This window comes from Uloborus diversus, chromosome 4 (genome assembly GCF_026930045.1).
Source record: "Uloborus diversus isolate 005 chromosome 4, Udiv.v.3.1, whole genome shotgun sequence".
NCBI classification, from domain to species: Eukaryota; Metazoa; Arthropoda; class Arachnida; order Araneae; family Uloboridae; genus Uloborus; species Uloborus diversus.
Window position 1 is genome coordinate 54,006,721 of NC_072734.1, and position 27,662 is coordinate 54,034,382.

Genomic DNA, 27,662 nt, shown 5'->3' on the forward strand with positions numbered 1-27,662 from the left:
TGTAATAAAAATAACTAGGTCTGCTAAAATTGAGGTAGTGAGAAGCAAAGGGATGTAAGTGACAAAATAAAAAATTTCGAGATAACCTGCACAAATGGTAGGAAAACCTGCCCTTTGTTTCGAGGCAAGAGGCAGAACACGTATTCCTGATAGGTGCTGCTATATAGCAGGACTTTCAGTGAAAGCATACCAAGGATCTGAATTTTAAACGCATGTTTCTCGTAACTTTAAAAAGTCCACTTGCACCCCTTTATTTTTCTTTGCCACAATGTTCATTGTTGTAAGGCAAGCGTAGTTGAAAAATTTTGAAGTATCAACCATTTAAGCAACCTTTGAATAACTTTTTGCTTCTCCTTCGGTCTTGAGAGACAATTTCTCTTCGGATGAGTTATAACTTTGAATTTCAGCAGATCCAAAAATACAAAAGAATATTGCTGAACTCATGACTATGACAATGCTTATAATGAAGAATTTGTTCCACTGTTGTACTGTTTGCTACAAGAATAATGAAAAAAATATGTAATGAATTTTAGCTAAAACTTGAAAAATACACAAAACTCAATTTTTAAAACAGAAAAAAAAAAGTTGTGGCGTTATAATATGAGCTGTTGATGATTAAAATAGTTTATACAAGTGTTTGCAACTTAAATATTTTTTGTTAAAACGCATTCCAAAATCTGTTTTTTTCCGACAATTAGGAAAACTGAAGCTACTTTGTGTTAGAAAATTGACTATACTAGGGTTTTGATATTTTGGGTGTTATGTTGAAGTAACGTGTTTTGCTTCTTGATTGTACACTATAAAAAAATCCGGAAACGTTTCTGAGTATATCGTGCAGCTGCGGTTCATGAAATTTTCAAAAACGTTTCTGAGTATTTCGGAATTATCTTTCTATAATGTCCAGAAACGTGTCTGAGTATTTCGGAATCCTCTTTCAATGTTTCTGAGTAATTTGGAATACTCTTTCTGTAATTTTCAGAAACGTTTCTGAGTATTTCGGAATCCTCTTTCCGTAATTTCCAGAAATGTTTCTGAGTATTCTGTGCAGCTGTGGTTCATGAAAGTTTCGAAAACGTTTCAGAGTATTTCGGAACTCTCCAAACAATTTTCAAAAACGTTTCCGAGAATTTCAGAATCCTTTTTCCGTGTTTTTTTCTAAAATATAATTCTTTACTATAATATTGCATACCATATCAGTTTCAGTTCTTTCATATCTAACAGCAATGAAACAAACAATTTTAGAATCATTCGTGGATTTTTTTTTTTTTCTGAATTTATAATGACAAATAGCATGGTTAACAGCATAACATATGCACAGTTATAAATTTTTGAAAATTTATGAAATAATATAGTAGTTTCATTCCTATTCACAAAATCGTCAGGGGAGGGGAGGGGGGTACTTTCTCAAAAGTGGGATTGTTTGTTAAACAATCTTAAACTTCAGTTTTTCTATCAATAATTTCAAGACAAAATTATCAACATATTGTATTTTTAATGCAGAACTTAAAACATATCTTGAATCAAACTTGATAGCTTTTATTTTCGGATAAAATTTGACAGAACTTACCTTTCCTTCGCGTCAAGTCTATTTCTCTGACGAACAAAGTGTACCGAAAAGTGCCAACAGAGAAATTGATGAATTTAAATATGACACCAAGTCCTCCTGTTAGAACCATTCGGGGTGATTCTTCTGTTCTTGCCCTTTTCCAGTTCATCACAAATATAAATACTTAATCAAAATAGGTTACTGATTTTATTTTTACAATGTGCGCAAAATGCATTACATATTTTATTGATTAAAACATTGAATTCTATTGCATGATTACTCCATTTCATATATACGAGATTCCCCCCCCCCCCCCACAGCATAAGAGTGATGGTGAACCCATAAAATGCTATAAAGCGCCCCCCCCCCTTAAAAAAAAGCAATCCCTGAAAATGTCAGTGGCAGTCTGCGTGGTGAACGCCCCTCGTCTTCTCCCCATATGTACATTGTATATTAATAACATAGTATTTAAAAAAGGATCACTTTTAAAACAATGACATGAAATAATATTTCTTTTTATTTCGGCTTGTAAATGCAGCTGCTCCATTTTTGCCTCTGACTCATTCCTCCTGACTGTCCTATATTAAACTAGTATATCCACGAAGAAAATGTTATTTACCGAACAACTAATGTCAAGGAATTTTTTATTGTCAACCACATTTAACAAAATGAATAAGCACATGAATTAATTGCATAACTATGTTGCTTACTAATAGATAACTGGGCCATTTTCTAATGGTATAAATATTTTTAAATAAATGAATAAATTATAATAAAAAAAGATAAATAATACTGGCACATTTTTTGTGAAGCATATTACAATACTAGAAAACATTTGCATTACCATATTTTTAATGAATTAAACAATTGATTTTTTTTGAACCAATGTATGTATATCCAAGTATTTCGAAACAACTTTTCTGTGATTGCTTTTCAAATATAAATCTTATTTCTTTTGCGTAATAAATCAGTTTCAATTGGTTACAACAAATAGTACACTGCGCTCATAGGTATGTAGGATAACTTTAAATTAATTCGATAAACCCAAAAACAGTTACAATTGGAGCCTCATCAAATGCAAATCAACAAAAATATAAATGTATATAACAACATGTTTTAAAATATTCATTAATACTTACAAGTGAACATGAGCGGAAGAAAATCTAAGTACCTCCATTACAACTGGATAAGTAATCCAAAGGGTTTCGTTTCATTAAGTATAAAAACGGGTGTTGAAGCTATTCACGCTTGAACACACAATATATATGTAATCATGGTCGCACCGGAAATTGTAAAGAAGCAAATCGTTATTAACTAACTTAATAGCTGCGTACATCGTCTAAAAAATCAAGAGCAGCCCAAAATGCAAAGGCGTAAAATTAGTTTCGACACAATTTACTACTCTCTAGACATGAAATAACAAGCAATCCAATGCTAAACAGTTGCTGACTGCAGCAACCATAGAAAAGGAAAAAATAAGCTCTCGTTATTTTCGACTCTCTGGCGCCAGTGTTGGAAGGATAAAATATGTTTCGAAGCATTGCGCCTCACTTCCGCTTCTAGATTTCTTGAAATAACAAAAAGCTTTCTGAATAATGAGGAGTTCGCTATTGGATGAAGGATTCATACTATTTCGGAGACGTTTCCGATATATCTAGAAACGTTTCCGAAATTTGTTACAGTGTAGTTTCTTATTAACTCCATGTTAGGTTTCTTATTAACTCAACGATAATCCACAATCAAAATGCACCACAATCAAGAAGCAAAACACGCTACTTCATTATATAGCAGACATAGGAAAAGCACATCGTTACGCCCCAAGATTGTGGACGTGTCGCTACTTAAGCTACACTGTAAAAAAAATCCGGAAACGTTTCTGAGTATATCGTGCAGCTGTGGTTCATGAACGTTTCAAAAACGTATCTGAGTATTTCGGAATCCTCTTTCTGTCATGTCCAGAAACGTGTCTGAGTATTTCGGAATCCTCTTTCTGTAATTTTCAGAAACGTTTCTGAGTATTTCGGAATCCTCTTTCTGTAATGTCCAGAAACGTGTCTGAGTATTTCGGAATCCTCTTTCTGTAATTTTCGGAAATGTTTCTGAGTATTTCGGAATCCTCTTTCCGTAGTTTAAAGAAATGTTTCTGAGTATTCTGTGCAGCTGTGGTTCATGAAAGTTTCGAAAACGTTTCCGAGTATTTCGGAATTCTCCAAACAATTTTCAAAAACGTTTCCGAGAATTTCGGAATCATTTTCCGTGATTTTTTCTAAAATATAATTCGTTATTATAGTATTACATACCATATCAGTTTCAATTCTTTCATATCTAAGAGCAATAATACAAGCAATTTTAGAATCATTCGTGAATTTTTTTTTTTTTTTTTTTTTTTTTTTTTTTTTTTTTTTGAATTTGGGAATTGGAGGGGGGTACCTTCTGAAAAGTGGGGATTGTTTGTTAAACAATCTTAAACTTCAGTTCTTCTCTCAATATTTTCAAGACAAAACTATCAACATATTGTATTTTTAATGCAGAACTTAAAAACATATCTTGTATCAAACTTGATAGCTTTTATCTTCGGATAAAATTTGACAAGACTTACCTACCCTTCGCGTTCCGGAATTCGTTCACCTCAAGTCAATTTCTCTGACGAACAAAGTGTACCGAAAAGTACCAACAGAGAAATTGATGAATTTAAATATGACACCAAATCCTCCTGCTGGAACCATTCGGGTTGATTCTTCTGTTCTTGCCCTTTTCCAGCTCATCTCAAATATAAATACTTATTCAAAACAGGTTACTGATATTATTTTTACAGTGTGCGCAAAATGCAATATATATTTTATTTATTAAAACATTGAACTCTATTACATGATTATTCCATTTCATATATACGAGAATCCCCCGCCCCACCATAAGAGTGATGGTGCACCCATAAAATGCTATAAAGCGCCCCCCCCCCTTAAAAAAGCAAAAAAGCAACCCCTGAAAATGTCAATGGCACAGTCTGCGTGGTGAACGCCCCTCGTCTTCTCCCCATATGTACATTGTATATTAATAACATAGTTTTTTAAAAATGATCACTTTTAAAACAATGACATGAAATAATATTACTTTTTATTTTGGCATGTAAATGCAGCTGTTCCATTTTTGCCACTGACTCATTCCTCCTGACTGTCCTACATTAAACTAGTATGCATGCAGTAGGTACTGTCCTGAGGAAGACAAATTATAGGGACTTGTTTCTTAATTTAGCCGAGGTAAAAAACCCCTACTTTTAATTTTAGGTTTAAGCTCTTGTTTATTGCATATAGTTTAGCATATGGTGCGTTTGGCCCAATGTAATGCATATATTACAGCTTAAACACTCTCTATTTAGTAAGTAGTTTAATATCTTTTTGTCTTTTGACCATATTTATCGGATCTTCCACGGCTGATGAGCTCCGCGAATTCAACCTTTCAACTTTATACTAATAATTGCTACTTTTAATTTTCTTTTTCTCATTGCTATTCATTGCTTGTGCATTTCATATATATACAAAAATATATTATTGAGAAATAATTCTTGTTTGTTATATTTGCAGCTTCTTTCCCTTAAGGGCAGGTACATTGCAACTAAAATAAATCGTACTAATGAAGCTCTGCTGAGATAAATAATATTTCATGTATAATATAAATTATAAATCAAAGTATCATATACATTATAAATCAAAGTATCATATAAATTATAAGTCAAATACTTTAATATGGTGTAAAAATACAAAATTATTTATGCTATTAAGTTTTTTTTTTTTTTTTTTGGTAAAATTGAGGCTCGTAAAACGAAAAAAAATGAAGACACTTTTAAATACATATATGAATCTATTTGTTAAAGAAATTAATACACATTTAACTAATTTAAAGCGTTTCGCTAATGCAAATATTTAAAGAGATATCGTCATTTAGATAATACTGAAGCACTATGTTCCTAATTACAAGAGATAGATTTTTTTTTTTACTTCATACAATCTAGCTACACTGTTTACAAGAGAATGAAAACATGCAACCTTAAAGACGAACTATCAAACCTGACAATTTGCATATTATATCATTTAATTCATAATGCTTGATACATAAATGTTCAGCCAAATATTAACTGAGATTGACACATAAAACCAAAGTACACAATAACACTTATTTAAAGTTTTTTATAATATTCAATTCATAAATTTTACAGAATAAAACTAGACACACTTGCACTTTAAATATGTGTTCTATGTAATGTAAAATATTTTCAAATTGCAATAGTTCACAACGAAAAAATGATACTGAGGAAAATAGTTTTTTTTTAACGAGATTTATATGAACTAAATCATTTTAAAGTAATAGAGTTGCAAAGCGACTTACCTATTCGTCGGTGGTGGTCTTTTGCAGGCTTTGGTCACCAAAAAGGTGATTTTTATGACAGAATAAAATTCTGCCTACAAAAATTACCCATTTGGTAAAAAGAAAAGTATCCCAGAAAAAAGTAAATTACCTACACAAGTTATGCAACGCAACGAATTTCATGGCGTCCTCTCGGCAGTTATTTGGTTTTTAATTTTAGTTTGTATTCCTTCCGCGAGCATGCGTCGAGAAGTTGCACTTCGTACTTAAAAATATGACATAGCTTCAAATTCAATCTCATGACGATACATTAGCAAGAAAATATAAGACTTTAAAATTATCTTCAGTGAATTCATGCGAGGAACAAAACTTCTACTAATGGCCTTGATGAGTGTTACTTCGCACATGAGTCATTGCGTGCTTTCATGAGTTTCAGTTTGGATTTTCTGCTGGACTATAAAATTGAAGCGTGAGCTGCGCATGCGTCGACTCTTACTTTCTTGTTAAACGGGAAATGTATTTGATAAGAGCAGAAAACTGCTGAGGGCGTACGAATCTGTGAATTACGGAAAGCTTTTTTGTATATTCAGAGAATTTTCCGAGATTTTTTACAGTGTATGATCAAGAGCTCTAGTTCAACCTTGCTGGTAAATATGACCTTTAGTGACTGAAGTGGTGTTGAAAGTGAAAGGATATTGCGACAAATATTTCGTTGCATCACAGCTCGTATAAAATCATAATAAGGGTTGTTGATAAACTCATTGAAATCTAAACACCACTTTTAAAAATTGATTTTAGTGTTTCTTTTCTATTATTTTTCTCTAATAACCAGTTCCAAAAAACTTATCTTTGTCTACCAGTTTGTTAGCACTCTCAGCTTCAATGAGATGACATCTGCCTCCAGCTCGGTTATTCGCAATTCCTGACTGAGGAGTTCTAATAAAAACAAAACTGCAGTCTCAGGATGTCATAACCGGGCTGTGTGGAAAATCTCCATAAAAATCGTCAAGTATACCTGTGCGCAAGAGGGCGCTTTTCGATATGCAAATTTCCCACCTATCGGTTCAATTTAGTTAGCTGTCTTTCTGTTAATGTATCGTGGATTCGTGGCATTCGATAGCTTGATTTTTGTTGATGTTGGTCGTCTCGTGGCAGTTCGAATAGCAAGGGCAATTTGGAAGCCCTTTCGTATGTAGAATCCTAATAAAGTTAATTTATGTTTTTAGATAGTTGCCTTAGCATTTTCTTTATGGTGCATCGGCCGCAAGGTACTGCACAACCATTTGATAGTTAGAATTCGTCGAATAGTCATGTGCTTCTTATGTTATATTGACATCGTTGTTGTTTCGTACCATTGGACATAGTAACTGAAGAAATTTGGGTGAGTTATTTGTTTTCAATTTGTATGTCAATTAGTATGGATGCTGAAAAGATAAAAAAAATAAGCGTAAAGCGCTTAAATGCAGTGCCACTAAGTTCGTTAAAAGTTTAGACGTCACTTTAGTAAATGAAACTAATGTTCCTAATTTAGAAGTATCATACAATCAATTAATTGATAAAATTGACTGTCTTAAAGTGGCTGATAATGAGCTTCTTAATGTTATCGAAGCAAAAGATATCGAAAAAGAAGTGCAACAATGTGAAGACTTCATGGAAAATTTAATTTTTTATAAAAGTCAAATTACTCAAAGAATAGCAGCTCTAACACCTCCGGCTTTACCTCCTACTATTAGCCCCGCTAATTTATCCAATTCAACATTGGAAACTAGTGGTCTAGTATATCAAGAAACTAGATCGTCGATTAAATTGCCAAAACTAACTGTTAATAAATTCTACGGTGACCACAGATATTGGCTAGAATTCATTAGTCAGTTTGAAAATGCAATAGATAAAAATAGCGGCTTATCTAAAATTGAGAAGCTTATTTATCTTAAGAATTTAGTAGGTGGTGCTGCAGCTAAAGCAATTTCCGGATTCGCATTGACAGAAAGTAATTATGATGCAGCCTTGGAACTTTTAAAATCTAGATTCGGACAAAAGAATTTGCTCATTAATGCGCATTTAGGATCGCTTTTGAACATGACTCCCATAAAAAATACAAGTGATACGAACAGTTTGAGAAAATTATACGATAGAGCTAAAACTGAAATCAGGAATTTAGAAAGCTTGGGAATAAATTCAGAATCGTACAGTAATCTCTTAACACCGATAATTTTGAAAGTATTGCCCTCTGAATTAACTCTTGAATTTAGTAGAAAGAATAAAAGTGATAATTGGGATTTGAAAGCTCTTCTCGAGTTCTTAGGTGAAGAAATACAAAATCGCGAAAGAGCTCAATCTTTTCATTCTCCCATAAAAGAAAACAAAATTCGGCCCATCCGCTCCAAGAACGCAATCGAGGCGCTTCTGGGTCAAAATCTTTTACGAGAGATACTTTTCGAAAACAGAAAAGTTACAATTCTTCAGCGGCTGAACTCTTAGTCAATCATACAGTTGCTAGTTCAAAATGTGTGTTTTGCGGCTCGAACTTGCATGATTCAGTTTCGTGTGACTCGGTAAGCATAGAAATGAAACGGGATTATTTGAAAAGAAATAGACTTTGCTTTTTTTGCTTTTCGAATAGACACTCAATTTCTTCTTGTCCAAAGCTTAAGAAAGAAAAAGGTTGTTCGTTTTGTGGTTTAAAATTGCACCCCAAAACACTTTGTTATCGGTTTTATCAGAATTCGGATAAAACAACTTTCACCCCGCCTCTTGAAGAATCTGATGATAATGTTACTAACGTTTCTTCTTGTCAAACTGAAAACAAATCGCAAAGGGTTTTATTGCAAACCGCATAGGTCGTTGCTCGTTATAATAATCAATATAGAAATTGTCGTCTGTTAGCAGACACAGCGGCTCAAAGAAGTTTTGTAGATAGGAAATTTTCAAGATTGTTGAAACTTCCCATTATTCGAAAAGAAAATCTAACAGTTTATTCCTTCGGAGATAAGTCTCCTATTGAAAAAACGTTTAATGTAGTTAAAATAAGATTGGAAAATAAAGAAGATCCGAATTCGTATTTGGAAATCGAGGCGTTAGAAATAGAAAAAATATCCGCGGCACATATTCCACCGCCTGCAGTAGATATTTCCATTTATCGCAAGCATTTGAAAGGTTTGAAATTAGCTGATACTTCGAATAAGGATGCTAGTGCTTCAATTTTAATCGGAGCTGATAACTATTATGACGTCATGACAGGTAGAATTAAACGCATTAATCGGAAACTTGTAGCTGCTGAATCGCTCTATGGGTGGTGTTTAATTGGAATATCAGGCTCTCCAAATAAAAATTCAGGTGATTCTTTCGCCATGAAAGTAATGGTTGAGGAGAAGAATTTCCTTATGTATTTGCCTTTGTTATAGTTCTTTTTCTAGGTTCTATTGATAAACTCTTAGAGTTCATGGTGGGGAGCTGTGGAAAATCTCCATAAAAATCGTCAAGTATACCTGTGCGCAAGAGGGCGCTTTTCGATATGCAAATTTCCCACCTATCGGTTCAATTTAGTTAGCTGTCTTTCTGTTAATGTATCGTGGATTCGTGGCATTCGATAGCTTGATTTTTGTTGATGTTGGTTGTCTCGTGGCAGTTCGAATAGCAAGGGAAATTTGGAAGCCCTTTCGTATGTAGAATCCTAATAAAGTTAATTTATGTTTTTAGATAGTTGCCTTAGCATTTTCTTTAGGCTGTCTGGTATTGGACCCTGGCTTTGGACGGTAACTTTAAGGACTTTTGTCACTCGCTTTCAAATAAGACATTTTTTACATTAATGAGAAAATACTGTTTGGCTCTCTATTACGTTACAGTTTGGTTATTAATAGAACAGTAGGGTAATTGCCGGGACATATTAGTAACTATAATTGAGTTAAAGTTTATTTCTTTTAGAAATGTTTTATGTATTCGCTTTATATGTTTACCAATGTTTTTTTGAAAGCCCTTACCTTTTTAATTTTAAATGAAAATAAAATATGAACTCAGTAATACACGCATACAAATGCGATTCTCTTGAAACACCTGTATAATCAAAAAAAATATTTACCTCTTCATTCGTTAAAATGCCATACACAACAGGTAGTATGAATCCAGAAAGAGATCCAACTGTTGTACTCAAGCCCATTAAGGAACCTAAAAAATATCACTGCTTAAAATCAGTTTGTGAAGATCACTTGATTTCAATGCATTACATAAAGTAACGTGCCTTGTTTTGGAGTGTTTTAAAAAATCCTGCATGATAAAATTCTTAAAAAAATCTTAATTTATGTCAAGTAATAATTTCTTTTCCTTTATCCTTGGTTCCATGAATGTATTGTTCTAGATGCAACTGTGTTGTATGTTGCAGTCCTCAGAAATATTGTCGGTCATTCTATGTCGGTCACTGTTCGGTTCATGAATATTTGTATTTAAAGTAATTAAAGTTTTAAATTTGAGGTAAACTGCCTGCCGTCAACGCCACACCGCATATATACATATATATCTATGCGTAAATATGTATATCTTGTTTGTAAATGTCTCACCAACATTTTTTCACAATTGTAAGTGTAAGTGTATATAGACAACACTGAAAGAAATTTTTAAAATTAACATGTAACTATAAAAAGTAGAAGGTAAATCTAAAAAGGACAGCGAAAAACAGTAAAAAAACAAACAAAGAAGTAAGGCATGACTTTATGCATCAGAGGAAAGAGACAAACACAGTGAGAAAAAAAAAACTTAAAAATTACTTCTTTCGCCGCATGCAGAAAAGTTTTTCGGACTACAAAAGGCCATACCGGAAATAACTTAAGTTTAAATCTGGCGCTGAGGGTTCCAAAAGATTCAAAAATGCACATAAATGCTTTACATTATTCTATCATAGACTAGGTTACCCGCAAAATGCATTAACACGAGCCATCAAACCAGTAAATTCGCCACTAATGTCTGTTCTTATAAGCAAGGATGACATATCTTAAGCTATATAAATAAAACAGAAAATATATGTGTGTGTGTGTGTGTTCCCTATACAAATCCACAGTTTACGTCGGATCTCGACCAAATTTGGCAGGGAGGTACTTGGGCAACCGAGAAGGAATGTAGGAGGGTTTTCAAACTCCAAAAAAGAACCGAACTGTTCGAATTTTAATTTTAGGACCCGAAAATGGCATTAAATGGCTCTTTCTACCCGAAATAATTATCCGATTTCTTTGATTCAGGTTCAATTCGAAAGCCCGCGAAAGACAACCATAGAGTTCACTCATTTCCTTCAAATTTCAAAACAAAAACTGTAACATCTTCGTTAAAAAATTAAAAAGCTCTGCTAAGCCTAATGTAAGATAAATTTTAAATCGGAAAATTATCCTTTGCGCGATCTCATTTTAAATTAGCGTTCAGAAGGTTGCCACTTTTTTTTTTTTTTTAGTATTTATGGAGGGTCGCGTTTAATTTTTTCGGGAACTTTTGATTTGCAGTTTTCTTTCTTTGAGAATGATTATTTTGACGGGAAATTTTTGTACTATTTTTTTTTCCTCTAATTGAAGCCTGATTGTTGAACATGCTTCACTTGACAAAACTTTTATTTTCTAGGTAGACCGTGCAAAGTCGGGCAATGCAGCTAGTTATTAATAAAACATTACTCTTTAACCTGAGAATTATTCACGTATATTTCGTAATTAGGTAAATACGAACGAATAATAAAAATAGTTATTACTAGGATTAAAAAAAAGCACTACTATTAAAGGTGAGAAAAATATACCATATTTAGAACGATATTCAATGTCAATATTAGCATTTTCAAGATACGTCTTTCTGCTTATCAGGGTTGAGTAAATCTAATAGAAATAGGTCAGATCCATGGCATGATACAAAACATGACAGACTGTTTTAGCTTCGGTCGTGGTTTTGGGATTTGTGTATTCAGTGGTCGCATGACGCATTTCTCTTGTTTTGTTAAAAATTGCGCTGAATCACGATCACATTGCTGTTTGTTACTCTGATTTTCGCATTCATTGGGAGCAGTTACACAGGTTTTGTCACAATAAGGTTGTTTCCTTCAGTCAAAAGTACTACTTTCAGTCACTGAAATTGATAGAATAAGCAAAAAATAATAACATGGAGTCAGAAAAAACTTTTATTTTGCTAGCAGTTATTTTTATTTAATTCTGTTAATTGTCATATAAAAATGGGTTTTGGAAATATCGCGTGGTCTTTATGATGTCACAAGTGATGTTCTTTTGTGCGCTACTCCATTGCCGAGCTAAATGTATAAGCTTTGCTTTCAACCACGTTCCCAGGTTATGATAATTTGCGCTGTGTTCTAATGGCGTCAGTGAATGGCTTTTCATTACTTGGGATGCCATGTGCAGAAGCGTTAGAAATGAATTTCAATCTGCGCGTCAATTAAAATAATTGTTAAAAAACATTAAACTTTGTCAAATTATTTAAAAAATGGTTAAATCTAAGGTTTTTCAACATGCTCATTCAGAAAAAAATACTTTTAAAATTTCGGAAACAATCCAATTCTCTCCGAGGTTCGGCAGTTAATTAATAAAAATATTACCAAAGGAGCAACAGCGTAATGTAATTTCCTTTATGATCTCTACCTTGCATATTTCTCCGAAGTTTACAATACATACACAACGTAGAATCACGTGAACTATTTCAGCTGTTGTACAACGGGAGAAAACTTACCGGAGAAAGTTGGACTCATATCTAGAGCAATCACCATTATACTGCTGTTCATAAAACCGGTGCTGCCAATTCCTAAAATGGTGCAGACGATTGTCACTGTATTTTCAGAATTCGAAAAAATTATAAGAGCGAGGCAAAGGGAGTAGATCACAGAACCTAGAAAGAGAAGCGTGGATGATGATCTTTCAGAAATATTTATTAAGTCAAAAAGTAACAAAATGCTTTTAAGCTGCAGTAGAAAATATTTAATGCGAAATTGAGGGACTCGAGATATACAAGGTGTTTTATATTGAATGGAACAAAAAGAAAGAACACCAGTGAACACTGTTATTACTCCATTTTAATAGGGGTTATTATTGGTAAAACTAGTATTTTGACCAATTTCTTTCCCAATTACTCCTTATTTATAATTTATATCGTAACCACAAATTTCAGTTGAAGATCTATAAATAAGCTTGGCGACAGCTTCACCTCAAAATGTAAAAAGCATATTTGTCAAATTTTGCCCATCAACCATCACCACAGGCGATTTCTAGCAGCAATTACTAGTCGAATTAAATTACTTACAATTTTCAAATAATCCTAATTGGTTGCATATAAACCACCAGATTAATCATGATCTAAGTGTACTAAATATTCGAGTTACTTAATACGAGACAACAAGCGTTGCTACAGAATTGATAGTAACATATCTGTACCTGAGGACTAGACTAATGTGAGACTTTTTTGTCATTACTACATTGTATGTAGTATTTTATCCTGCATTGAGCCGCAAAAACGTATTAAAAAAATCAAGGTAAACAAAGAAGATTTTTGGCTCCAACATACGCCAGTCATCAACTGCTCATTGGATTGGCGATTTTTCTTAGGAACTTTGACTTAATCTAATTAGCGCTGTTTTCACCAACTCATCGCCTATCAGGTAAGGATATCGCCAAGTGTCACGCTGATTTGTTTACTTCCACCATCAGTTCTCGCTGAATTCACTCTCGTTTTATAAAAAAATTTCCATTGTAGTTATTTACCAGTATTTCTTTATATTCATTACCAGTGTTATAAGAGTACGACTCCTAACGGTTGCATGCGCCAGGCAAATGTTTTAATCCCTTTCTCAAAGTAGTGATAGTGTGTTTTACTTTTATCTGGTTTTGAGGTACAGATTTACATGGTGTAACTGAAATGCTTCAACAAACTTAGAGTGATGATAGTACCTATTAAGATGATCAATTACATATGATCGCATATGCCATGCTGACGCACTACATGCACAAGGATGATTTTACAAAGCATTTCAGTTTTTGAAAAGGTTTAAAAGCAGGTGTTAAAATTTACGCACGGCATCTTCAATACATTCGTCGAAATGACAACGAGTCGATGGTCGCAATGACGATGCATTTTGACAAGTTTTCGTCGATCTCTACATTGTCGTTGCGGCGCGTGAATTACACGAACAGATTGGAACTTTAAATGACCGCTTTGAACCTGCCTTAAAATTGAAATTAGTGTATACAGTGTAAAATAAATTGTTTACCTGCTTAGCATCCATCAGTGTCTGGATTCGTGTGGTCGATGTAGTGCATCAGCATTGCATTTGTGACCATATGATCCTATGTAATAATAGGTCGTCTATATCAGTGGTTCCCAATATTTTTACTCCAGAGGACTAGTTGGTACCCTACCAAATCCAAAGCGAACCATATACGGTAGACATAATATTTTCACAACAGTTATATCTGTACCTTCAGCCAGACTGACGGAAGTCCAAAAATTGCGATATTCCGTTTATTAGTGCTTTGTATGTAGAAGCCTATTCCACATCGAGCCAAGTGAACGTACTTCTTAAAAAGAAAAAAAATCCTTTTCAATTTTTTACCAAGATTAAAAGAGCGAGCGTCCCATCCTTTGCATGCGCCAGAAATAATTTTTTCTTCTCTGCTGTAAAATTACAATAATGTGGCTTACGTCCTTCTGGCTCTGAGGTACAGATATTAGGTGAGATGGGGGGGATCCAAAAGTTATCTTCAATAAATTAAAATTGATGAAGATTAATTTTCACTAGCTGTTTGCGGACCACATGAATATTGTTAACGAAACACTAGCTGTCCGCGGACCACAGGTTGAAAGGCACTGGTCTAGATGGGTATTAACATCCCTATAAATTTGTTAAAACATTTCAGTTACACCCTGTATACGCATTTGTGAACAAAAGAAGTTAAAAAAATTATATTTTAAAACTCACCAATAAGATTCCACAATTTTCTAACTTTGTTTAAACTTAAGTAGTTATTTGTGGTCAAACAGGAAGATAAGAAACTCGACGACACATTACAGATCAACCTTAGCAAGAACGGCACGGAAATCAATGTTCCAGTCTATAACATATAAAAAGTTGATGAATGTTAAGAGTTTTAGGATGAAGTTATGTGCCTATTTAAGTAACAATAACTTAATAGCCAGGAAAAGCAGAACAAAGTTCCTTTAACGTTAAATCGCACAAACTTGCAGAGAACTGCTTACACGTGCTTCGGGGTTAAAAGGAACCCCTTTTTCAGTGCAAAAAAGTTGAACTTGTGGAAGAAAAGCTTTTGTCTCGGATGTCTTTTTACCCATAACCTCAATTATTTTTCATTAAAAAACACGCTTCTCATAACCCCGAAAAACGTGTACACAATTCCCTGCAAATTTGAGTTATTTAACGTTGTATTTTATTTTTTTTTTACTGTACTAAGTAAAATTATTCAAAATATACTCTATACAAAGTTAATGGGACAGATTTTTACCGTCTGCCATAGTAATCAATGTACATTTATGTTAGGAAAAGTATACGAAACATCGCTTTAGTCAAATAGCGAAAACAATATGCTCAAAATGAATTTTAATCCTAACTGTATTACTTCTTATAAACAACATTTTACCTCAGTAATTGGGTAACGAAGAACAGTCGCTAAAAATGTTGCATGAACCGATACAAAATGAACTATCATCCAATATTGTCCAAAAGAAGCTAACAACAGGGCATATGTAGGCATAGAATACAATATTTGACCCCAAGGAGCTGCTGGCCTCTGTCAAGGAAAAATAAAATAGAGTATTTATTCATTTTTTTTTTTCAGTAATAATTCAATTCGAAACAGGTTACATCTTTCATATAAAAGGGCATTTTAAGCATTTAAAATACAACAAAATAAATATTGTTTGCACAAACCACAGTTGCATTTTAATGTAGTGTCCAGGGAACGAACACACTCCAATGGTTCCACAGTGTTTAAAATATAAAAAAAAAGTTTCAAAAGCTTTTTCGTAGTTAAATTGCAGTTGTAACATTCCTTCTACTCTGTTTCAAAAACAAACCGACCAGAAAAGACTATTTGTCACTGGTTGAGAGTATTCTTTCACCGAGTCGGTGCACACTTTTTCATTTCGAAATATGGGACTCTGCTTTCTGCTCGTTTCGCTCGCCAATCCCCATTTACGTCCTTTGAAATGAATCAATAGGTCGTATGTTTTTGCTTCGTTCTTTGTACTTACGTCTCTTAAACTGGACTAAATTTTACACAAAGTAGAAGTATTCATTTCCTATGTTCATAAAACGCAAAACGTAACTGCCTACGTTTCTTTTCAATGTAAAAAAAGAGCTAAAGTGCATGACGTACCTTTATTGTCATTTCATTTTCTTGGTTTTCTAAAATATATCTCAGCTCCTCTTTAGATATTCTTAAATCATCTTTAGGTAAGCTCTTCAAAGAAAGTGTCTGAAGTACTGACAGTAAAATTCCAAACCCTCCTAAAAACAACAAATAAGATTTTGTTACGAAATTGCATCTAAAGGTAGGTGCATCACAAAGCAAGGAAGTCGTCTGCTAGGTAAGTTTATGTGAGAATTTTAAAGCAATGACTATTTCTTTATTAGTTAAATATGTTTTTTTTTTTTTTTTTTTTTTTTTTTTTGTATATAGACGTTTGCATACGGTCATCAAAAAAGGTAAATATTTTCACAATATAAAATTTAAAAGGGTAAAAACATTCTTAGATATTGTTTTACGCTAGATACAAAAAAAAACTTGTTTGAGAGTGGTATCAATTTGGTTGGAATTGAAGAAATGAAGTAGAGAAACGTAGTAGTTTCAATGCAACAACATTTGATGAGCACATTTTAAAAGTTCTTTTGAAATTTGTAGGATATAGTTGATTGCACATTATAACCTAAACTTAAATAGAGAAATTTATATAACAGATACTAAAATATGACATGAAAACATATCAGTTACAATTTTCATAAATCAAAGGTATATTTTTCGATAGAAAATTCGATGCAAAAAAAAGGTATGAAACATTTGTGTTGCCTTTTTAATTAAAAAAAACCGTTAAAAGTTTTGTTTAATTATGCCATACAAATTGTAACATTAACTTAAAAACCCAATAATTAACGTTTTAAATTACCGAAAATTGAACGTACGTAAAATGAACGGTTAATCACACCGTGTCCCGGCAAGTTACCTCTGCGAGTCACAATGGTCACAGTCCCAAAGTGACTGAATTGCGATGTCTCCTGGGAGTCATACAGTGACACACTTGTGACATGTCTCATGTCATTTCACAGTGATATTACTTCAACGATTAAATTAATTAAATTGTGATATCATGAAAACATTCTCAAGTAGCACTTTTCGCCTCATAAGCGTTTAAAAGTGGTTGTTAACGTTATGACAACCATTTTTAAACGCTTAGAAAACTTTTAAACGTTACGTGTTCAACCTTAACTTACTTTACTGCAAAATTTCTTTGCACCATTTCCGCGGGCTGACATTCGTAACTTGCTACAATCTGTTGATGACATTACAATCATTTCCCAACAATTAAAATCACGCAAAATACGCAGACGACAGTCTATGACGATTTATCTTTCTTATTGTTGCATTAATAAAGATATTTTTATTCGCACAAAAAAAAAATCAGCTCTTCTTGGAGCGATTGGCGCCAAAATTGAACCAACACCTGTTTACGTATAGGTTCACATTTCTTCCAAATTTCATCGAGAACGTAACATTAATTCTTATGACGCTCGCATTGAAAAAGAAAGAACGTTCGTTGCGCCAGCTATTGACGCCAAAATATAATCGGCTTTTATACCTGCTAAGGGCTACTTGTCATCACATCACATCACACCCGAGGGTCCCCTAAGGGCTACTTGTCAATAAATTTTTATTTGATTTCGTTCATTATTAGATATAGCAGTCACAATTGATAACAAAAAAACGTTCTATAGCTCAGCCCCCGTTTGAGCTATTGATACCAAAACTGAATCAGCACCTTTACTTGTGGACCAAATTTTGTTTGACTTCAACTGTTACTTTCTGCGGAATGGCTGAGCCGCTTAACTCAAGAAATGCTCCATTGCTTCAACCCCCTCCCCCTGAAGAAATTCGCATCAAAAACCAATGGACGCAAGTTCACATAGGGGCTTATATGTGTACCAAATTTCGTTCGTTTTCACGCGGTAGTTTTTGCTGTAGAGCGGCCACAAAAAACCGGTCACACACATACGGACACACACACACGCGGACACGGACAGACAGACATTTTCCAAAAATGGTCAAAATGGACTCAGCACACCTCAAAACGCTCGAATCCGTCGAAATTCGAAAATTTGCACAAATCCAATATTTTCTTCCATATCTTTACTAATATTATAAAGAGAGAGGGAGGATTTTTGAGTGATTATATGTTTTAGGTAATCTCCGGAACCACTGCCCTTATTTGAAAAATTCTTTCCCTAAATGAAAGGTGCTTTCTTACTGAGTAACATAGGCTATAATTCGAAAAAATTCTGATGAATAGTTCTTTTTTTATTCACATTTAGGCCCAAATTTCAAGTAAATTGCCTATTATTGGCTATTAAAGGGGTGAAAAATTACTTGCACATATTAATATTATATATCGTTAAGAAGGGTAGAATTTTCTGCGTTTTAAACTAATTATTTCAATGCTCTAACTTAATTACGGCGGGAGTAATTTGCGTTTTTAGCTCGAACTTTTTTAGGCTTAGCTGAAATTTAGGCACTACTTTCTTCATTAAATCTATCAATAAAAAGTGAAGGAATCGTCCCACAGTTTTCTTTTTGACGGCATTGGAAAAAGCGAGATTTTTTACTCCAGATCCCTCTCGAATTTTGGTCGAAAAAATTAGCTTCTATCTTCAAAGGAAAAAAAGCTACAAGCGTTTTTAAATCAATTTCGAAATACGTCATTTTGATTCAGGTTTTCAACCATTTTATTTTCGCGTTTCCATAGTTACGCTTTTTGAATCAATTTTATTTTGCATCTGATGTCTAAAATTTATTTTATTTCATGTTTCCATGGTTACGCTTTTAAAATCCATCTTTCGCATTTTAATTTGGGCCGGGTTAATTATAATATCTGTCGTCATTGGAAGAGTAATTTTGCATGGTGTCTTTTTTTCTTTTATTTAAGTTATTCTTTAAGTTATTAAGTTATTCTTTTAATTAATTATTGAATATATGTCACTTCACACAATTTTTGTTCTCAAGGTAGACCGGGCAAAGCCGGGCAACGCAACTCTTAATATGTAAAGATTTGAAAGCTACTGTTAATGTGATTTTGTACCTTTTTGTTTGTTTGGCGAAACATTTATTACTGCCAAAGAAAAAACATCCGCTTCACTCGCAAAAGGACTGGGTTCCGGTAGCGTGGTCGCTTGGCAAGTTAGGCGCTGAGCAGTTCAATCTAGGATTATTGTTTTAAGGCAACCGTTAGTGTAATTCATTGTTTTGGCGATTTGTTTTGTAAGAAAAGAAACTTTTGATTTGTTTTTATCCGAGTGAAATGTACGACATTTTCTTTTTTCTGACGATGATTTTAAAATGTTCCACGGGATGTTTTTTTTTTTTTTTTTTTTTTTTTTTTTTTTTTTTTTTTTTTTTTTTGACTGATGGACTATGATAGCGTGGTTGCTGGGTAAGTTTGGCGATAAACAATAGAGCTGAGGAATTATTTTTACATTTGAAAGATATTATTTCATGTCTTTTTTTTTGTTTATTAGGCGAAATATTTTAAGTTGCAGTAAAAACCGCTTCACTCGCCAAATAGAGTTTTAAAGCAACTGTAAATCTAATTTATGATTTGACGAAAAGTTTTAAATTCCAAAGAAACTTAAAATAGTTTTTTTTTTTTTTTTTTTGAAAAGGTGTGTACGCATTTTATACACGAAGAAAAACGATCATTTTACATCAGAGGGGGAGGGGGCGTCAATTTTTTTTATTCAACGGACTTCCATTAAATTTTTAGCACGGGCATCGCTGTGCGGGTACTGCTAGTATTAGATACAAAAGAAAATAAAAACATTACAGCGGTGTCTTATTGTCGTCACGAAATTTTATATAAGGGACATACTTATGACGTGTGTTTCATGTGACTTGACAGTAACATCGCTTCATCAATTAACTTGTGACAGGTCACTTTGTGACATTCTGAAGACAGTCTGAGGTCCAACGCTGGGACAACCATTTTTACAGGTTTATGAAACTTTTAAACGTTACATGTGCTACCTGGATTACTGCAGCGTCACTTCGCACCATTGCCGCGGGTTGACATTCGAAACTTGCTGCAACTGTTGATAACATTACAGCGACGTTTCATGGCCGCTACGAAATGTCATAATGGCCTTATTTTAGTCACTGTTCCCTTTCAGTACACTATTAAAAAACTTTTTAATGAAATTATATTTTTTTATTTGTTATTACTTAACTTTGAAATCTGTGAACATAATTGACTTAGATTTCTTTTTTTATTTAGTCAAGATTTTGTACTTATCACCAGATGAACTTACTTACCAAAGATATAAAAAACTGAAGGCCAACCTCCCAAGGAAACACTGTCACAAATTAAACTGGATAGGATTCCTGTCACTAAAACTCCAAGCGCACCTCCAGAGAGAGAAAGTCCGGAGAGAAACCCGCGCTCCGATCTGGGAAACCAGTTTGCTGATAAAACTGTCATTGCTGGGAGCATCAAACCCTGAAATTTAATTTTCGTTCTGTGAAAAAAAAAAGTAATGAAATAAAAATGTGAGTATATAACACTAATCTACATCGTCGACTGGGATTATTATATGATTTTTGTTAAAATCTAGGAAAAACGAGCTGATGTGTGCATCACATGACTTCCTTTTACTCCAATTTAATGTCATTTCCCCATTATTGGCAATTTTAATGTGATTCAATTGTTTACTTTCTAAATATCACCAACAGTGGCCAAACTGAAACCAAATTTAAAAAAAAAAAAATTTTTTAAATCTCCAAATTTGTCATTAAGTTGCCGACAAAACTTGGCGACCAAAAGACTGGTGATATATCGGCAAGTGTCCGACAAATTATAACACAACTTGAGTTTACATCAAAATTAACAATGATTTCCCCCCAAAAAAGGGCAAAAGACTCCCTTAGGAACATCCGTATGCAACCAAAATTGAAGGTGCACAACTAGACACCACTAGAAGTCCACGTACCAAATTTCAACTTTCTAGGACATCCCGTTTTTGAGTTATGCGATATGCATACACACATACACACATACGCACATACGCACATACATACGTACATATAGACGTCACGAGAAAATTCGTTGTAATTAACTCGGGGGTCGTCAAATTGGATATTTCTGGTATCTGTACATTCCTAGGCATATATCCACGTGTGGTCGGGTCGAAAAAAAAACTCAACATTCATTCGGGGGTGAGAAAAATGGAAATTAAGGCCGATTTTTGAGTGAAATTTTTTTTGCGAATACTTCCTTTTTTGTAAAAGGAAGTAATAAATGTTAGAGCTGTTGTTTTATCAGTTTTTGGACATTTCATGTTTGTTGAGATATATATGGTTTGGATATATATACAGTGTTGTATTGAGGGGACAACGCGGGGGAATGGCGTCCACAGAAGTATTTTGATTTTTCATTGTAAAATTATCAAAAACGTAATTTAAATTGGTTTCAAACCTCAGTTTAGTTTGGTGAGTGTTTTTAGTATTTGTGTTTACATTTTTACATGTAACTTATGAGGAAACTCGATAAGGGTAGGTCAACCTAAGTCGGACCTTAGACCATAAAAGTTGATGTTTCTCTGGTTTCTTCAGATTACCATGGCGGTGAGAATAATTCCGCCTCGTTGTTACAATATTTATTAAGAGGACAAATTTTCGTCGTCATGTTTAACAATCGTTTGTGTTCATTCAAGGCTTAACTCACTTAAGCATAATACGTAACTCTGCGAACTCCATTGCCCTCCTGCCTTCGTGAGCGGGGACTACTACTAAGTGTTGGCGTCTATGCCCTACACACAAATACACACACATACACATTCCTACACCGTTACAAACACACTTCTACAGATACATACGTCTACACACGCATGCCTACACACACGTCTACACACGCGTGCCTACACACACGTCTACACACGCATGCCTACACACACGTCTACACACGCATGCCTACACACACGTCTACACACGCATGCCTACACACACGTCTACACACGCATGCCTACACACACGTCTACACACTCACGCTTACACACACACTTGCCTGCACAGACATGCCTACACACACATGCCTACACACATACACGCCTACACACACGCACACGTCTACATACACACGCCTACACACACACACCTACATACACACGTCTACACACAAACCTACACACATACGCCCACACACATGCCTACACACACACGCCTACACACAAATCTACACACATACGCCTACACACAAATCTACACAACACGCTTATACACAAGCCTACACACAGACACGCCTACACACACACACGTCTACACACACATGCCTACACACACGTCTACACACACACGTCTACACATACGCCTACACACACACGTCTACACACACACGCCTACACACGCACACCTACACGCGCAAACTCCTGCATACACGCACGCGCGCGCCCTCTCGTGATTGCGAAAAACATAATTTGAATTCAAGATGTCAAAAATTCAAAATGTCTTATACTTTTTTCCAACTACCAAACATTTACGATTGACTCATTTTTACTAAATAGAATCCAGAAATGTTGTGCAGTTGCTTTTTTTTAAACTCACCTGAGCCACTCCTCGTACGCATTGAATCAACATCGTAAAATAAGGGCTGATGTTGCTTGTTAGTGGTGAAACTGTGGTACTGAATGATGAAGTGAATGTCCCAATGATTAGCACTATTGTAGGTCCGAATGTTTCTGCCAGTTTTCCTCCAGCTATCAAAGATAGAACATATCCTAGAAAACCGGCCCCTATGACGCAACCTTGAATTTTCGGACTCCAGTTGTACTTAATGCCCTAAAACAATAAAATCTAGTGGTAAAAACAAGAATGATCAATTTTTTAATTAGCTATAGAATGTTGTTTTTAAGTTTCGTTTCTAAATAATTGAAATGCTCTGAAGACAATTATTCATTCTTATAGTGCACTCAATATTAATGTTCTACTATGCATTAGGAGAAATTTGTCTAAAATAGAAATGTCATTTCTTACGTAATACTCATTTTCTAGTTTATTTTAATGGGATAAAATAGAAAATAAATATCAAACGTTGTTTTAATTTTTCCGCATAATTCAATTAAGGGCAAAATTGTGATCACTACCTGTCATAGGATGATTTAAAGGAAGAAAAGACGACGTTAAAAATCATCGTCACCCGAACGCCAATTTAAAAAAAAGTAGCCTGAAAGTGCTTCGTTGACATTTAGCTATTCGCAATATCGTTTTCACCAGTAACAATATGAAGCCTTTATGAACTAAGTTATTTGAAGCACATTACTTTTATTAGTTAATGCAGTAATAAATTTACTAACTTCAAAAAGAAAGCGTACCGTTTTAGTACGTACCTTATTTCAAAAGAGCGGCTACTATTCGAATTGCTACTACCAACCACTGATAGCTTTACCCTCTCCTGGTAGAGGAGTCTAGTTCCACTCAGGGGCACCCCAAACCAGGCCCGGATCTACATCCCGCAGTGCAGGGGGGCACACCACTGAGGGGTCCATGGTCCGAGAAAACAAAGAACCATTTTAAAAATGAATAAAAAAAAACTTTACTCAGATTTTAAAAGGTGAAAATATTTTCAACATTTTTATAAATATAACGATTAAAAGCCCACATAACTGCTCAAAACCTTAAAATAATAATGATAGTTAAAAAATAAAAACCTTTGAAAAATGAACTCATAATTAAGGTAGACATATTGAAGCAGTTAAAAACAAACAACAATCACTCCTTTTTTTTCTTTTTTTTTTTTCTTTTTTTTTTTTTGAGAAGGGGGGTGGCAATCCAGTGGCCGGTTAGGGGCCCTAATTATTTTTTTGCAAGGGGGCAAAACTTTATGGATCCGGGCCTGCCCCGAACTTAAGTTTTTGGGTGAGCGGAAGTTCTCAGTTTGCCGAATGGCACTCAAAATTTTGCCGAATGATGATAAATTTTCTGAATTTAACTCCAAATTTCGCAGAATGATCATAATTTTAACGAATTGATTTCCGAATTTTGACGGATAAAGATAATCTTGCTGAGTTGTCAGACAAAATTTGCCGAATAAGGAAATTTTTGGAAGGTCACAGTGACCTCCCATGATCCCTTATTGGGATGCCCCTGGTTCTACTGGTTAGTAGGGCAACATTTTCACCATTTTACCCTATACAGTTAAACAGGACAGTGCTGTTTCTTTTTTCCTCCAAGTGTTCGGGAAAGAATAAAATTAAATATAAAATATTACCAAACATTATAGAAACAAACTTAAATAATAATCCAGCGTGTATAAATTACCGTACTTGATCAAATGTAACTTGACTACTATTGCCTGATGATACATTCCAGTTTTGCTGAAGAGTATGATTTTCATAGCCTGAAAGATCCACCATAGCAACCATGGCGACGCTTATGTTAATTCTGTAAGCAGCCATAAGATAATAAACGAAAAATCCATGGAGTGCGATTACGTGTCGTCTTTTCCAAAAACTCTCTTTAACTCCTAAAAATAAAAGAAAGACATTAAGCAGAAAATCCACGAAGATGAGATTGCTGTATCTGGATTGTTTTGATTGGAAACTTGGGCAAAACGTCAAAAAAATGCATTACCACAATGTGGTTGTTTCCTTCAGTCAAAAGTAGTACTTTTAGTCACTGAAATTGATAGAATAAGCAAAGAAAGTAACATGGACCCAGAAAATTCTTTCATTTTCCCAACAGTTATTTTTTAATTATTTTTTTAATGTCCGATTTTGCAAGACGTGGTCTTGATGGCGTCACAAATGATGCTTTTTGGAGCATTTTGTACCGCGTTTCCACGTTATGATAATCAAGAAGCGAATTAAATTTGCGCTCTATACTTGCTATGAACCATATCGTTGCCAATACACGTGAGTAAAGATGCGAATTAAATATTTTGCTCTGTGAATGGCAACACAGAATGGCATTTCATCATTTGTGATGTCATCGGCAAGAAATGTAAATAATGAAAGCGCATCGATTTAAGTAATTTTTTAAAAGTATTAAACTTAAACAAATTATTTAAAAAATGGTTAGATCCTATGTTTTTAAGCGTGTTCTTTCAGAAAAAAATACTTTTAAAATTTTGGAAACAACCCCATTGATGCAGCGGGAAACAATGAGATGTGAGAGAACTTTTTAAGTTTTCGAGTAAAACACCTTTAAAGTTCAGATTCTAGGTAGGCTTTCATCGAAAAATTTTCTCAATCATGCTTCGCAGCAGCTCTCACCAGAGCTATCTCTTGCCATAAAACAGAAAAGAGGTTCACCTACTATACTGATTATTTCCAAATTTTCAATTTTGACACTTAACATCCCTTTGCTTCTCACTTCTCAATTGCCTCAATTATGGTTTTAAAAATTAAAATAGTGGTGATAAATAGGTAACATGGCAAAAATATTCAGAGAGTTTGCGAATTTCCGAAAAATTGTTTTGCAGCACTATTATTTGAAGAGGGAGGCTACTTCACTAAGTTTAGTGAACTGAAATGGTCCTCTCCCATTAGCGCAACAGAAATAATTGTGACTTAATTTTAGTTTAGTACAAAAAAAAAACACACAATTAGTTATGAAATTTCCCTTTTCTGTACTTTTTGATGTGCAAGTTAAGCGTTTACAACCACCTCTTACGTAGTGTGCAGTGGAATAATTGGCAACACTTAAGCTTTAAGCTTCTCAAACTTCATATCTTTATGGAAGACAATTCATTTTAGAATCTGATGAGAATTCTACCATAACAAGGTAAAAGATAATATCTGCAGAAATAAGTTTCTGGGATAGTTGAAGAAACGCGATTTGGATTTCATAATAAAAGTAGGGAAACGTTGGAATTAGACTTTTTACTTCCTTTTACAAAAAAGGAAGTATTGTATTCGCGAAAAAAGTTTTTACTCAAAAATCGGCCTTAATTTCCATTTTACTCGTCCCCGAATGAATATTGATTTTTTTTTTTTCAACCCGACCACACGTGGATACATGCCTAAGAACGTATAGACACCTGAAGAATCCATTTTGACGATCCCCGAGTTAATTACAACGAGTTTTCTCGTGACGTCCGTATGTACGTATGTATGTGCGTATGTGTATATGTATTTATGTATCTCGCATAACTCAAGAACGGTTTGTCCTAGAAAGTTGAAATTTGGCATCTAGATTCCAAGTGGGGTCTAGTTGTGCACCTTCTCTTTTGGTTGCATTCGGGTGATTCAAAAGGTGTAAAAGGTGTCTTTTACACCTTTTTGGGGAAAAATCATTGTTAATTTCAATGTAAACTCAGGCGGTGCTATAATTTGGCAAACACTTGGCAATATATCGCCAAACTTTTGGTCGCCAAGTTTTGTTGCCAACTTGGCGACGAATTTGGTGGTTCTTTTTTTTTTTTTTTTTTTTTTTTTTAAATTTAGTTTCCATTTGTCCACATTTAGACAGTTTGAAGTAATTGAAGTAAATTTCCCATTTGAAGTAAAAAAATAAGTTTTAAGGGGTTACAATACCTCGAAAATGATCAAACGATGAAAAAACTTTTTATTGCTTATTTCAAAACTAAAACCTATTCCAAACACATAGAAAAAGTTCCGTTGCTTTAGCTCAAATGTTTAAAAAGTTATGAGTGGTTTTAGGTCGTGCTCGCTATGTTTCTTAGGCAAAAGAATAACTTTACATTGCTTTTTCTTGATGATCGTGTTTTTTTTTTTTTTTTTTTTTGTGTGTGTGTGTGTGTGTGTGTGTGTGTGTGTGTGTGTGTGTGTGTGTGTTTTCATATTATTAGAATCCCTAAGGATTTTTTTCTATTAAAGATACAACTTTAAAGTAATACTTTTTGCAATTAGGATAATATATATTCAACAAAACTGTGCATTGGATAAGCATTTCATAAATTACTCAAATGTTTAAAGCATGTTATACCTTTAAAAAACAAATTTTTTATTAAAAATATTGAGTTTTTTTACATAATTAATCACAGAAAGTTTTCTAATAAACGCATAAGTAAATGAATGCACAGATTTTTAGACATGATAACTATGATCGTTTAGCAAAAACATTTTTTTAATTAGTGCAAAAACAAAAAAGCTTTAGATATTTTAAAAAATAGAAAATTTTCTTAATTTTTTGAATTTAAAAAAAAATAGGCAAGATTTTAAAATTTTGAAAATAAATTATTGATTACAAAATAAGTATGCATATTATGGTTCCAAAAAAAAATGAAATTTACTTAAATTTTAAAAAAGTGTCTGAAAGGTAATGTAACTCCTTAAAAAAGATACGCCAACCTCATAGACTTACCATCTTTATTCTGTGCCCCTGTATTTCCACTTTCTTCTATGTTTTCGACGGTATAACTTCTTCCCTTGCATAACTTGCAGCATATTTCTAACTTTTGTTTCATATTTATCATTATCTTCAAAAAAAATAGTATTATTATTTTTATTAAACAGTACCATTTCTTTCACACTAGTATATATCCTGAAAGTGTAAAGGTTTTT

The 27,662-nt window shown here is 33.8% G+C and overlaps 1 protein-coding gene across 1 annotated transcript; it reads right to left on the reverse strand.

Annotated features, from left to right (window-relative positions):
- On the reverse strand, positions 1 to 27,557 carry LOC129221187 (sialin-like). The gene is made up of 10 exons (XM_054855640.1): positions 27,463 to 27,557; positions 24,462 to 24,661; positions 22,744 to 22,977; positions 20,461 to 20,644; positions 16,264 to 16,394; positions 15,526 to 15,675; positions 14,850 to 14,982; positions 12,611 to 12,766; positions 9,987 to 10,072; positions 1 to 495 (listed from the first exon to the last, which is right to left on the reverse strand). The coding sequence occupies exons 2-10, from the start codon at positions 24,591 to 24,593 to the stop codon at positions 322 to 324; spliced, it is 1,380 nt and encodes a 459-aa protein (XP_054711615.1). The 5' UTR covers positions 24,594 to 24,661; positions 27,463 to 27,557; the 3' UTR covers positions 1 to 321.
- Positions 27,558 to 27,662: the final 105 nt, after the last annotated feature.